Source organism: Argentina silus (assembly GCF_951799395.1).
Source record: "Argentina silus genome assembly, chromosome: 11".
NCBI lineage: Eukaryota > Metazoa > Chordata > Actinopteri > Argentiniformes > Argentinidae > Argentina > Argentina silus.
In genome coordinates this window covers 1,090,700-1,106,008 of record NC_139665.1, presented here as the reverse complement: position 1 = coordinate 1,106,008, position 15,309 = coordinate 1,090,700, and the positions used below count along the sequence as shown (strand labels likewise).

General features: G+C 46.3%; 1 protein-coding gene across 1 annotated transcript in view; it reads left to right on the top strand.

Moving 5' to 3' along the window:
- Positions 1-13,898, top strand: part of zhx2b (zinc fingers and homeoboxes 2b) — a 21,785-nt gene extending 7,887 nt beyond the window's left edge. The window contains exons 2-4 of the mRNA XM_083680345.1: positions 750-870; positions 9,131-12,117; positions 12,915-13,898. Coding sequence (XP_083536471.1) covers positions 9,313-12,114 — 2,802 coding nt within the window. The 5' untranslated portion in view covers positions 750-870; positions 9,131-9,312 and the 3' untranslated portion in view covers positions 12,115-12,117; positions 12,915-13,898. The remainder of the gene's footprint in view (positions 1-749; positions 871-9,130; positions 12,118-12,914) is intronic.
- The last annotated feature ends 1,411 nt before the right edge of the window (positions 13,899-15,309 follow it).

The following is a 15,309-nucleotide window of genomic DNA, read 5'->3' as shown; positions in this document are numbered from 1 at the left end:
TTTAATGTTCAGAAAACTCAAAATCAAGAACCCTGAGGAAATCTTTTTGGTTCTGTTTTTGATACTAGTACCGAAGTAACGTTATTCTACTCTATACCGTTCATACTGTACAATTCAAAATTTTTAACGGTCACCAAAAGCTTATTGACCTTACTTAAAGATATCTATGTAAACTTCTTCCACTCACACACATTTAGCCAGCTGAGCAAGCACACACACTGCCTACTGAAACTTCCATCCTAGTTGTAAGTAGTTGCAGTTGATTGCATAGAATTATAATAAACTTATTTGGTGCCTATATAAGACCTATATTTTTGCAGTGAAAGCAAGATGGTTCCTCTCAGTTGTATAAAATGGCTTTCTGCCGAGCACCATTTTACACACATTCCTTCTTCATCCCTTTGGGCTTATTGTTCGTTATGAACTGGAATTATCTGTTCTTGTTTCTACTCTTGCTGAGTAATCGAGCCTGCTGACAACGTTTCGTTCACAAAAGCCTTTACATGATTAACTTTGAAAAAAGTGAAGCACAATGAACTAGAGATGCATCCCAGGTGGTGTTTGTCATTCAAATAACCTTCCAAAGCTGTCTGTCCCTTTCTGTCGGCACGTTTCCAAGGTAACAACCTTCTATTTTTTCGGCAAACACAAAGCGGTGCAGTTTTTCAGGGCCTTCTGCGGGGCTCTGTCTCCGAGCCGCCCCCCCCCCCCCGCCGCCCCCCGCCGCTGACATTCTTCTCTCGTCTCAGATTCCTGAGGAGACTACCCAGAGTGCCGCTGGACTGGAGACCTAAGGAGCAGCCGGAGAGAGGAGTGTGAAGGTGGACCTGGGGCGAGACGGGGGAAACCCAGCCCTGCTGCCCAAGTGCAGTGAGTATTCTTTCACCCCCCAGTCAGGTGGGGGCAGGATGCCTAACCCCCCCCCCCCCTCTCTCTCTACTCCCTTACCTGTGGTGATCATTGCTCTAACATGATAGGATGGGTCAAAACAAGCCTTTCGCTGCTACGTTTTGCAGAGAAAATCCTGTCCGACCTGTGGTTGCTTCAAGGAAAGCGAGGGAGGAGGAATGGTTTTTATTTAAACATGGCATTCTAGAACCATCGTGCCACATTGTTTGCCCAGGTTCGCTGCGTGCTTGTGTTGTGTATCTCCAGTAATCAAGCGCTTGTAGATTTCCCAGGGTTCCAATGAGCAGGGTGCAACAGCCTGCCAGAGCCTAGGAACTCTCTCAGTCACCGGGGGGTGTGGGGGGGTGGATTAATCATGAGAAACCTCCCATGGAGGTGGCGTGGGTTGTTAGTGGTGAGTCAGAGGGTTACAACAAGCAGACAAGTCAATCTCCGTGTCACAAACTGACTCAAGAGGCCATGTGGAGTTTTAGAGATGAGGCCTCGGGCCTCATGTTACAGTAACATGGAAGCCCATTATATTCATGTCACCATGGGCCTGTAGCCTAGGCCTGCACATGACAGTGGATTGGTAAACTATTATTTGTTGTAAACACCACAATAAGGTAAAAATCTATTGGCCACAAATTGTAGGACTGCTTGGTTACATGACACATGAGAGTTATTGTGTTGTGTTTTATTGCATTGATGCTCATGGTGGAAACTCAAGGCCGATGACATGTGAATAGAAGGCCGCGCCGCACCGCAACGCACCGCACCGCACCGCACCGCAACGCACCGCACCGCACCGCACCGCACCGCAACGCACCCCCAGCCTGCCAAGGACAGGCAGGACTCTTCATCACACCTGCATGTTAGAACGCAGGCTTTTTACAACTGTTTTACTCTAGACTATTAGAACTCATTTCTCTGCACCTATGTGTGCGCGTGTGTGTGTGTCTGTGTGTGTGTGTCTGTGTCTGTGTGTGTGTGTGTGCGCGTGCGCGTCTGCGTGTGTCTGTGTGTGTGTGTGTGTGTGTGTGTGCGCGCGTGCGTGTGCGTGTGTGTGTGTGTGTGTGTGTGTGTCTGCGTGTGTGTGTGTGTGTGTAAGCTACAGTAGGCTACAGGAATGTGTGTGTGATTGATGATAAAAGCAGACGGACTAATTCTCCCTGATGAGACGTTTCTGTGCGTCACCCGGTGGTTGGTCATGACAGGATGTGGTTTGCCTGGCGGACTGTCAGAGAGGACGGGTTAGTCTGGGACTAACTAACCCTAACCCACTGACACATCCGGGACTAACTAACCCTAACCCACTGACACATCCGGGACTAACTAACCCTAACCCACTGACACATCCGGGACTAACTAACCCTAACCCACTGACACATCCGGGACTAACTAACCCTAACCCACTGACACATCCGGGACTAACTAACCCTAACCCACTGACACATCCGGGACTAACTAACCCTAACCCACTGACACATCCGGGACTAACTAACCCTAACCCACTGACACATCCGGGACTAACTAACCCTAACCCACTGACACATCCGGGACTAACTAACCCTAACCCACTGACACATCCGGGTAAAGGTGCACAGCCACTGAAAGGAGAAGCGGTTTCGTGTTTTAAACTTTTACCTGGTTTAACTTTAGAAAATGACTGGTGTGTAGACATTCTTGCAAATATGTATCATTACATTTCATTGTATGTCGCTTCAGATTTCTGTTCTGTTTTACGTCAAGCGTTGGAGCTTCACGTTTGACCGCTTTTTTTACAGTAGGGGATGTACAGTTACACCAATTACAGCACCAGTCAAACGTTTGGACACACCTTGCCAAGAGTGTGCAAAGCTGTCATGAAAGCAGAAGGTGGCTACTTTGAAGAATCTAAAATATAAACCATATTCTGGTTTGTTTAACACTTTTTTGTTTACTACATAATTCCATATGTGTTCCTTCATAGTTTTGATGTCTTCAATATTAATCTACAATGTAGAAAATAATTTTAAAAAAATAAAGAAAAACCACTGAATGAGAAGGTGTGTCCAAACCTCTGACTGGTCCTGTATGTCCGTCAATATGTTATATATAATATGTAAGCTCTTTGAAATATGAAATGTGGTATTCTAATGATCCCCAAGTCCTGACTAAACACAACCAGTGTGTTTGTTTTTGCATGGTACTGATCTAATTCAATTATTACACTCACGTCAACAAATGGACGTCACTCTGGGTGCTTTGGTTAGTAATGAGGGCCCAGGGCTTCTTGTGTTAATGAAACAAAAATCAATTTCAAATCCATAGCTGTGTTTGCAACAATGAAGTCAAGTGATACAGCAAAACAAGTGGCTGGAAATGTGTTTATTTGGTTTTACTAAAAAGCATTACGTTTAGTACAAATCCAGCACACGCATCACTGTTTCCCCACCATCCCCTGTGTGAAGAACACTGGTCGCTGCATCATGTTATGGGTGTGTGTGTCACCGGCAGGGACTGGGGAGTTGACAGTGATGGCCCACTGTAATCAACGCAGTTCAAATCAGGGACCCAAGAAAAGATATTAATTCAGAAATCACAAAAAATGTTAACCTTCCACTCAGATGGACTTATCTTAACTGAATTGAGTAACTTGGTGAAGATATTTTTTCCCCAATAATCACATTAACAAGACAAGAAGCACACCTTGTAGATGCCAGCTCCTTTCCCCACCATGTTCTGTGATTTCACGTAATCAGGGGAGGCTGGCGGAGGTGGAACACCAGGGGAGGCTAGTGGAGGTAGAACTCAGAGGACGGGCTCCTTGTAATGTGTGGAACGGAATGAGGAGTGGAATCAAACACAACGTGTTTTATGTTTGACATCATTCCTGATTCCGTTCCGTGCGTTACAGTGAACCCGTCCTCCACCTGCCGCGCCTGGTCACGTGATCCATGTCAGACTCGTCCTCGTGTCTCACCTGTGGACTCATCCGTGTCTCACCTGTGGACTCGTTCTTGATACATGCAAGGCTACACTCGTATCTCCTCCTTTGCGTTGTTGGCTGATGTATAGACAGGTTTTAGACAGATTTTAGACAGGTTTTAGACAGGTTTTAGACAGATTTTAGACAGGTTTTAGACAGGTTTTAGACAGGTTTTAGACAGATTTTAGACAGGTTTTAGACAGGTTTTAGACAGGTTTCCCTCCCTCTCCCGTCTGCAGCTCTTGTCGTTTGTGATTGCCAATGTTCTTTCGTTTCTTTTTCTTTTCTTTTACAAAAAAAACCCTGAAGTAAAATAGAACATGATGCCTCATCTGGATAATCGTTCAGTGTATTTTGTTTATTTGTGTGTTTTGTTTATTTGTGTGTTTTGTTTATTTGTGTATTTTGGACTACAGCCATCTTGAGTTTCTCCAGGGCCGCGTGTCGTTGTTTGATAAAGTGTAACGTCTTTGCTGTTGTAGAGTATAACAGCCTAAACTCCCTCCCCCACTCCCTCCTCCTCATCTCCGTCAGACCCCCTCCCCAGCCCCCTCAGCCTCCCCCCAGACCCCCCTCCCCAGCCCCCTCAGCCTCCCCCCAGACCCCCTCACCAGCCCCCTCAAGCCTCCCCCAGCCCCCTCAGCCTCCCCCCAGACCCCCTCCCCAGCCCCCCCAGCCTCCCCCCAGACCCCCTCCCCAGCCCCCCCAGCCTCCCCCAGAACCTCCTTTAGATCAGCGTTGCCTCGCCTCTAAACTCTCTGGGAAAGAAGCCATGGAAGTCACTGCTCCACTGGCTGTCTGCTCCTGCTGGACATCCCCACATCAGGGGAGGCTGGAGGGGGTAGAAACCGGAGGCCGGGCTCATTGTGATGCATGGAATGGAACGCGGGAACGGTATCAAACACGCTGTGCTTGAGGCATAAACACGTTGTGTGTTTGATTCCGTTCCTCGTTCCGTTCCGTGCATCACAATGAGCCCGGCCTCCGGTTTCTACCTCCGCCAGCCTCCACAGCCCCACATGTAGAGAAGCAGCTGGCCGCCACACAGAGTGATTCAGCAGCACACACCCCTCCAGCTCCGCTCTCTCAAGTTCCTCTCCTCTGTGTCTTGTAACCTTTCCCAGTCTGTTTACCAGTGCAAATTAATGCTTTCTCCAGAATACTGATTGCATCAGTATAGGCTGAAATGCTAATGTATTGTTGCATTTCACTTTATGCATTTTAGTTCCAAGTTTTCTTTTTTTGGGGGGACAGGGTGGTGTGTGTGTGTATAGGGGGGGGGGTTACTGAGTTTTTGCCATTGTTCTAGCTTTACCACAAACCCTGCTTCACCACAATGTAAGGATCAATGGTTTCTTTGTCTGCAGGGTGTAAGGAGGGGAAGGCTAGAAAAAAGAATTGGCGTTTTCCAGATTGGAGCTTAAACAAGCAGCACAGGATGTGCTAGCCAAACTATTTCCCTGCTTGGCTGGCGGATTTGAAATAAACGTCTTTAATGTGTGGAGTTTTCAGACAAGATGGAGTCCTCAGTTCTCTGAAAACAACAGTCCCTGTGGGTGTCATGTGTTCTCTGGTCCTTCTGTTCCCAGGTGGGCGGGACAGGATCCTGCCTAAGAACACACTTCTAATCCTTTTGTCTGTTTCTGTGTGTTTTTCTCTCAGTGGCTTTGTTTATACTTTTATATTTCAAAGACAAGAGTTTAGATGTGTTTCCATGAACCAAGAGACACAGTTGAACATAATCACTTGATGAAAAAAACATTTGAAGGACGATAAGAACAGAGATATGAAAGCAGATTCAGTTCGGAACAGAACAGAAAATATATCTTTGAAAGGTATGAAAGAAGAAGCCCCCTCACACCGCTGTTCTAACTGAGCTGAAAAACAATTGCCATCAAAAGGTCTTCGAGGAGATTTAATCACTCTTATCAGCGGTTTTGGTGGTTTCCATAGCAACACACCCAAGTCCCATGGCCGTTGGAGGAAAATTCACCCCGGTAGCCTGGACCCAAATCTGGCATCAAAGTCTCAGTGTCATCAGTCAGAGTCATAATGATTGAACAACCTTTTGAGATATTTTAGCATCCCTGCCACGTCTCCGCTTCCTTTACGGCCGACAGGATCCCGGCCGCTCCAGCGCTGCCGCCTGCGGGCCGCGGGGCGCTGCTTAATAAGGTCTAGAGAAAGTACCGATCCGATCTGGCAGAAGTTTGTTTTTCATGACTTCCCTTCAGCTAAACATGATGATAGCGGTATGAAATAGTCCATAATGTCCTTGGGGGGGGGGGGGGGGGGGGGGATAGCGGTATGAAATAGTCCATAATGTCCTTGAGGCAGGGGGAGGGGGGGGGGATTGTGGTGTGAAATAGTCCATAATGTCCTTGGGGGGGGGGGTGATTGCGGTATGAAATAGTCCATAATGTCCTTGAGGCGGGGGGGGGGGGGTGATAGTGGTATGAAATAGTCCATAATGTTCTTGAGGCAGGTGGGGAGGAGGGAGGGGGAGGGTGGGACGGCTCAAAACTCCAAACTGAAGAGTTTGCTACAGTATATCTGCGTTTATGTTCCACACTGCGAAGACACCCTGCGAACCCCAGCCAACGTAGCCAAAGACAACAGCCCAGCACATAACTTCCCATGAAGCTTCTCCCCTAGAAGGTAACGGTCTAACCCCTTCAATTACACTGACTTACCAAACAGCAAAGGGAGACTAATGCGATTACGGCCTCTTGTCTCCATGCAGAACTGATAAGGTATTAAAGGGCGGCCTGATGAGATTTAAATTAATTCCGTACTCATTCAAATTCAGCTGTCTCATTGAGATGAGCTTCTTTATGGGTTTTAGTTTCCTCTCTCAGAGGCTAAGCAGCTCTTAACAAAACATTTAACCAAACGGAGCAAAAGGTTTTAGTTTGGACTTAATGTGCAGATTGAAGCAGACGCATGTGTTTCTCTGTGCAGTGTCACAGTCATATTTGATATTGAATGTCAGTCAGTCACCACCTTTTGATGTGGAAATGACTGCAGGGAGGGGCCTGGGGGTGTGTGTGTGTGTGTGTGGGGGGGGGGACATGATCCTTTTTATAACTGCTTGTTTGGATTTCATGAAGCTGCACTAGTGAGTGTACCCAGCTATTGTACGAGGACAACTTGTTCGCTAAATCAAAATGTGAGAGTTAAAGTTAATCGTCTTCACCGTGCAACGAGAGGTGTTTACTGTCCCTGATCCTCCGTGTACGCGGAAACTCCTCTTCCACAACGTAAGGAGACGTGAATCAGCGCAACACAAATGTCTGTGGTTTGTGTGAACCTTGGATGACATGTTTGTCCTCTCCTTCTTTGTTTACGCTCCCTTTCACTGACTGTCTCCGTCTGCGTGGGGAGAGCCGACCGCGGGCGAGGCCGTGTGGATTGAGTCACTAGGGGCAGTCTCGGTTTGTTTTGACCCAGTCTGCTGTGGTTGCACAGGACACTGATCAGCCACAATGATTCACTGCACTTGTTCTCTCGACTGGCACCAGAGGAGTCCATTGTGAAACACCATAATCTTGGGGACCAGTCTGACTGTCCTTTGACAGGATACATGAACATGGAACAGAGAGGATGAACATTCCTCTGGCTGCATTTTTCACCCCCCCACTGGTCCTCTCTCTTATCTACGATACGAACAAATCTCATGCCCCTGAAATCCAGGCTGTTGTGTAACGTGTGCAGACACCCATAGCATTAGCGCGTCTTTAAAGCATCCGATGTGATGAGTTTCCAGACTGGAAACCCGGTTTACATCCTCATGGCTGACTGCAGCTCTGAGAGTTAGCCCGAGACACGAGACAGAGACGGGCCTCATGCATGTTTTATCAGGCCGGCCCCTGTGAAGGGCCTGCGCCAAGCAACGTCACGGTTCAGCCGTAGCGGATCGTCCCGGTGGGGTTGGTAGAGGACCCTCTGCCCGCACGCTGTTCGCTTCGCGTCTGGCCCCGGCTCCGGTCGACCGCAGCCCTCCTCGCCTAATTAGCACCTGTGAGAGGAAATCGTTAATATGCAGCGGTGAGCTAGCAGAAGGGCACCTCGCTGTCTCTCTGCTGTTGCCATAGTGACAGCATGGAAATGAATTGGCAGTCTTGCATTTTTTATTTATTTTTTTTAATAAGGAAGCCACTGAATCTATTTAATGTAGGATAAAGTGGGACGTGCCCAAAAAGTACTGATATTAAGAATTATTTATTAATCAAATCCGTTTCATTATTCATTCCTGGGCGATGTGGGTGTGACAATTAAGATTTTGGACGCTGACAGGATTCAGTTTGCCCTTGATGAAGTCTGAGCGTCTGTGGTTGTGTGTGAGGTGCTCTCTAACTAACAGATTCAGAGATATCTTTTCTGGTCATTCAAAAAAAAATAATAGTTTTGCTCATGGAGAAGTGACAAGATGGCAGGCGTGTTGGATTCCTGAGCGGCTGGTGAACATGACACCGGCGGTGTGTGAACAGTGAGAGCTAAGGGCAGTGTTACAGAGCTGTTTACTATTAACAGTATTCCTTTGATTACATACATTGGCCTAGATGTGTCAGTTTGTTGTGTTGTTCCCTCTGTCACATGAGTAGTAGACACTGTTTGGTGTTCTGGGAAGGAAATCACATGGTTCTTGCTTGGTGTCACGCCCAATGACTGTAAATAAGATATAATAGACAAACGGTGAAGAAAGTCTGACCTGGGGCGTATCACCGTGTAATGACTGTCATAACACATACATTTTAGCAAAAATATATAATTCAGCTTTATTTTCAAGTAGATATTCATCACCCAATAGCAGCAGTGTAAATGAATGATGTTGAACAACTGTTTTGCTACCATCCGTTTCCTCCTCGCTTTTGACGCTCTCTCCCTCAAAGTGTGCTTCCATCTGACCCTTCCTCTCCAACCTGCCATGTCATTTGATGAGGAATCATTTTCTTATTTCTTTATAATAACAAAGTGGTAATTGTAATGTTTGTATCTGGGTAGGAAGGGTGGGGGGAGGTGATAGGTGGTGGGTTGAGTTGAGGGGGAGGGGGGGTTATGATTGAGTTGGGGGGGTTATGATTGAGTTGGGGGGGGTTGTGATTGAGTTGGGGGGGGTTATGATTTAGTTGGGGGGGGGGGGGTTATGATTGAGTTGGGGGGGGGGGGTTATGTATTCATGTGTGTGTACAGTATCTGTCATTAAATAATAATAAAAATGTTATCACAAAAACAAAAATACAATTATTTCCTTTTTCTCTCTTTCCCCAGGTGAGCGCCGTCTGTGATGAACGCCCATGAAGCTGCACACGGGAGCTGACGTTCATAGTCAGCAGGAGACTACGCTGCGGACCCAGGACAGCAGAGCAGCAGGGTCCTCTTCAAACACTGGAGACTTATCCTCCCCTTGCCCCCAGTGAGGTCCAACATCAGGCTAACACCGGTCACCAGCAATGTCCAGTCGGAGGAAGTCATCCACTCCCTGCATGATACGGGTCAGCGACCCGATGGAGCAGGAGGACTCTGAGGAAATGGAAGTGTCTACTGACAACATCGCAGAAAACGTGTCTTCAGAGTCTTTGACCGATCGAGACCAGACGTTAGTGCAAGACTCTATAGAGGATCTGGGAAGTGAGAAGGTAGTGGCGGAGACTGATCCGTCCCCCGGGCGGAGGCGGCCAGGAGGTTACGCGTGCAAGTACTGCCCCTTCTCCACCCAGAACCTGAACGACTTTAAAGAACACGTAGACGCCAGTCACCCCAATGTCATTCTCAACCCCCTGTACCTATGTGCTGTGTGCAACTTCAGCACCAAAAAGTTTGACTCTCTGACGGAGCACAATGAGACCCAACACCCTGGGGAGAGCGACTTCAAGTTCAAGAGGGTGAAAATCAATAACCAGACTGTCTTGGAGCAGACAATCGAAGGCAGGAACAATTCCGTTGAATGCGTCTCTGCAGACGGGCAAGAGGGCAAGAGCTGTGCCGCTCTGCCAAGCAAACCGACCGCAGTGAAGATCGGAAAGCCAAAACCGAACAACATACAATCCCTCTACCAAGGGAATGATTTGGAGAACCAGCTAGAGAAGCTCATCCCAAAAGATCAAATCACAGCTGTGAACATAAATGGCACAGTGATCATCCCTGAACTGACGATGTATCAAGGCCTCTCCCATGTGATGCCACTGCTCCAGCGGCCGCCCAACTTCAACTCTGTACCAAAAATCGCCGTTCCTCTGAACACTACCAAATACAATCCCTTGCTGGACAACAACACGACCCTGATGACATCCTTTAACAGGTTCCCTTACCCAACCCATGCTGAGCTGTCCTGGCTTACTGCGGCATCCAAGCACCCAGAGGGGCAAATCAAGGTGTGGTTCACCACCCAGAGGCTGAAGCAAGGCATCACATGGTCGCCAGAGGAAGTGGAGGAAGCCAGGAAGAAAATGTTCAACGGCTCCATCCCGCCGGTGCATCAGACGTTCACCGTTCTGCCTAACCCTAACCCTAACCCGTTTACTGCCAAAGCCACTCAGCCCTTTATTCAGACTACTTTTGGGCAGTCTAATCTGGTACTGACAAGTATTACTAATGGATCAGCTGTTACCTGCACTCCTGTTGCAATGACTGTAGCCAGTCCCGTGCAAGCTATCAAGCGACCCTTAACGACTCCTACATTTGCTCCGGACTTAAAGCGTCCTATGGCGTCTCCTGCGGAGGACCCAAGCGAAAAACAACTAATGGCCCCTCCCCCAGTTCCCCCGAAAGAGAGGCTTCCAATGGCCCCGCCTCCAGTGCCTCCTGAAATCAAGAGATCTGTGGCACTTCCTCTGATCGCAGAAATGAAGAGGTCCTCGGCTGCACCTCTCACAGCATCTAAAGGGAAACTGCCCACGGCAACCGCACCTGTGATGCCCAAAAGCAAGCTGCCGATGGCACCTTCTCCAGTCTTCCCAGTGATGAAGAGATCTCTTGCGCCCCCTATTGTTGCCCCACAATTCAAAAATTACATGCTGTCCCCGTCTTCAATCGTTTCCGAAGACAAACTTCCAATCACCCACTCTCTCTTGGCCCCTGAATTAAAGTTACCTATTTCGCCCCCTCTTATTGCCCCCCAGATAAGGAGGCCAACGATAATCCAATCAGTGCGGACTCCCCTCAAGGTCCCATCTCAGGTCCCCAGCTTTCCCTCGGACTGCAAGAAAATAAAAGAACAAACAGCGGAACTGAAGCCCGGCTATGTCAGAGGACGGCTTTTACAGGACAAAGTGCTGACCCCTCTCGGAGAGGCCAATGGTGTTCATGACCAGGGTGTTCATACACACAACGGAATTATACAGCTGTATGGCAGCACACTTTCACCGAAACATGAGCAGCAGAAATCGGTTCCCACTCAGTTTCCTCTCTTGGAGAGAATGAAAGGGAAGACCTCTGAGCAGCTGAAGATTTTGGAGGAGAACTTCCAGAGAAACAGTTTTCCGACGTACAACGACGTTGACAATCTAGTGACCGCAACTCGACTGTTACGGGAGGAAATCGACAGCTGGTTTCTAGAACGCCGTGCACTGCGTGATGACCTTGAACAAGCCCTCCTGAACTCCATGGGCTCAAAGAGACTCGATGCTGAGAGGCTGCTGCAGAACGGACCACTGAACGGACAAGGCGGCCATCCAAGAAGCTCTCCTCTTCCCATCATTGCCCCTCCCACTTGCTCAGTGCCTCTAGACAGCAAATCCCTGGGGCTTCTCAAGGATGTTTTTGCACAAACTCCGTGGCCTTCCCCCGAGGAATACAATCACCTGGAGGCCCAGACAGGCCTGGCTCGCACAGAAATCGTCCGCTGGTTCAAAGACAATCGGTTAGCCCTGAAGAGCGGGACCTTGGAGTGGATGGAGCTGTTCCATAAGCTGAACAGCAGTGGGCAAAATGGCCAGGGGGCGCTGTTGAGCACACAGAATGCTTTCAGCATCATCCAGCGGTGCCAGGAGGGAAAGGTGCCCAAAGTGGAGGATATTGGAAGGCTAACAGAGCAGACCAGTCCTAACAGTCAAGAGATGAAGGACTGGTTCGCCAACAAATTCAGACAAACTACATCCGATATGAAGAATGGTGGCCAAAATGGAGGCTTGAAAGAGGGGTTTGGGAGCTTGATGGAGGAAACCAAGAGGATGGATGCACAAATGGGGGCTCAGGAGCTGGTCTCGGACACTGATAAGGTGATGGAGGATGCCTCTGGAAGGGTAACTGGATGAAGGGTAAGAAAATGTATTGAACATAAACAGGGACCTGAGGAATTCTTGACACTAGGATTTTTGTATATTTTCAGTCGTTAAAGTTATCAAAACTGTGTGGTCTAGTGAGATAAGAAACCGCCGCAGCAGCAGAACATTAACTCTCTCTGGTCTGTTTTTCTCTGGCACACATAAGTAAACACCATTGTGCCTGAAATGATGGGTATCAATGCTTTATTGAAAACATATCCACCCAGCTTCATAGTATAATATATTAGAAACACGAATAATAGTGTTACCTATGCAGTAGTAGTACTGTATGAGTACCTGTATGAGTACCTGTATGAGTACCTGTATGAGTACCTGTATGAGCTGTTACTGCAACACAGTCTACACAGTTTATATGTTGTAGAGAACCCCCCATCCAAAGATATTACAATTTGACAGAACAACATCAAACAATAACATCAACCAACAAGTAATTGATACATTTATTTATTCTGCATCCATGCGTTCCTGTTCCTGCTGGTAAAATGACTGCGCTGGCGGGGACTTTGTCTTTGTCTTTGCGGACACTAAATCCCGGTGCGACAAAAACATGTCAGTGTTTTTAATTGAATAGTGCCTGAAGTTGCATCGTTCATACGACATAGTAGCTGCGTTTCACAATGTGTCCTAGTTACCACTAGGACCAAGGCACTGAGAGCACTGCTGGCAGTAGAATAGCTTTTTAATCCCTTTTGGGAATTATCAAGACTCTTGTGAAAGTGTTATTCTAACTCTGTAACATTTTATGACGGAACTATTATTCTTTCCTGCAGGTGAGAACAGTTGCTGTCAGTTGCACACAGGAGCTGAAAAGAAAAGGAAAGTTTAATTATTTAATATTGTATTTTTGAACGGATTATGTCTTGCTTGTTTCATCCCAGTATGTGTGCAACATTTCCTCGATGTCGAGGTAATCTTGTAGAATGTTTTTAGGAACATTGTGGTAATGTTGTGTGTGACTTGGGATGAAGTCAAAGGCACGATACACTGAATGTGTGCCTGTAGCACTGACCAGGTGGTGATCGTTGAGTGCCAAAGCTGGATTTGCTGCATTATTACACTTTTAAAAAAAGGGTTCTTGTAAATATATTTTTTTCTGTATTGCTACAGATTTGTACAATTTTGGCGGAATTTTGTTACATTTTATAACAGGAGCGACTTGCCCTTTTTGCTCCAGCTGGTCCTTCTGTGGTCTGTCCTACATTTTGTAACGACACCACTGCAACCACGGCAATGCTTCAGTCAGTTCCACAACGCTGAAGTTCCCTCATGTCAGGTGACTGACTTACTTCCCATCAAACTATTGACTACTGAAGTGCTATTGTGCTCTCTGGACTCTAAGGCCAACCTGCACTCTTGTAATGAACATGCTTGTATGACCAAGTGAAGTTGTGGGTCTTTGTTAGGAAGAGAGAGAAAAAAAAATGGTCAATGACAAAAACCAGAAGGCCACGATCACACTGAAACAAATCCAGAATCATGTGTCTTCATCATATTCTAATCTCTCTATATTTGATTTATTTGTTGTCCTGAAAATGAACATGCACATCAGTAATAGCATTTATACGTGTTGGCTTTATAGGAGTAATGCTATTTAGTAAAGTTCCATTCCAACAGTAGAAACAAACAATACAAGCTTTTTATGTACCGCTTCTGCTGTAGTGTCATTGGTCAAACATTTATCAGGAATACTGTACTTATACCAAGGTCCTGCTTACTACTTTCAAAAAAACAGTTGTCTGCTGTAATCCAATAAAATCACAGCCTTTGTAAAGGTAACACGTTGTGTTTGCTTCTCTCCCTTGTATGCCCCATGTGGTGTCTTCTCTCCCTTGTATGCCCCATGTGGTGTCTTGGTCACCATTGTAAAGAAACACATCTAAGATCAGGTGCTGAAATTGAGATTGGCAGCCGAATGCTGTGAGTACATTCGGTTGGACCACCAATCAAATTACCCCTGGCTCAGTAGCCTTGCGCCTTTCAATATCAGCCCTGTGTGGAAAACCATTATGTAACCGTCTTATTTGTGTGGTTTTTAATTGGGAGGAACATTCAAACAGTAATGGCTGCTTTTCCATGTAGGACACTGAGTTTGATAGACAGCCAAAACATTTATTTTTAGACATTATCATTGGGGTTGTCTTCTATTGCTTTCATTTTTTGTTTTTCTAATTCTAATTTGATGCATATTCATGATCAGAGCCGGCTCTAACTATACCCAAATTAAAAAAATAAAATAAAAAAGCTACTTTTTTTTTCTCGTTTTTTTTAAAACCTTTATTTATTTATTTTACTTGGGAGGTATAGCAAATAGGCGCACTGTTTGTGTTGGTTGGTACTCAGAGACTTCCAGTTGCACAATCCCCTTATTAAAAAAACCTTTGGCTCTTTTAAAAAGCAACTGAAGGCTTTTAATAAGCCAGCCCTTTTATATTACTTAGTTCTACTTTTGTATTCCATATAATGTCGGCCTACATGTCCCTATTACTCCGTGGATGTCGGCCTACATGTTCCTATTACTCCGTGGATGGCTGCTGTCATGTTTTGCATCGGGCCCCATAACAGGTTGAGCTGGGTCTGATTACGAGTCTCCATTGGTTCTGGCCTGGGACGTTAGGCTGCAGTATGTGAAGCCCGACACGATGTTCACATTCTGTTACTTTGGAGCCAGAAATGTAATTTCATTTAATGTGGATTTCACTGATCTACAAAGTTGACATTCAAAGTGAACCTAACCGTATTGAAATAGTTCCAAATAAAAATAAATGTCCTGTGTGAGTAAGTACAGGTACTGTATGTGAACCCTTGGCAATGGCAAACCAAAATAAGCCAAAGCACTCAGATGACCTTAACACAGTGGAGAACCGTCAGGGCCACGAAGGATGTATACATTTATTGTTTAAAATGTTAATTTACATTCCATTTTATTTCTATTTAATCTTTCCAATAATGTAAACAATATTCTTATTTCATCTCTTCAATAATGTAAACGATATTCTTATTTCATCTCTTCAGTTTGTGTTGTAAAAGGAACATTTTTATTTTTAGATTCTTATCTAGCTAGCCCAGCTCAGCCATTGGCTAGACCTTCAGAAGCTCCAGAGGAGGCCTCTGCATTCAACTGTAATTTTGGAGTGATAGTGAAATGAACCAATCACATTTTGACTG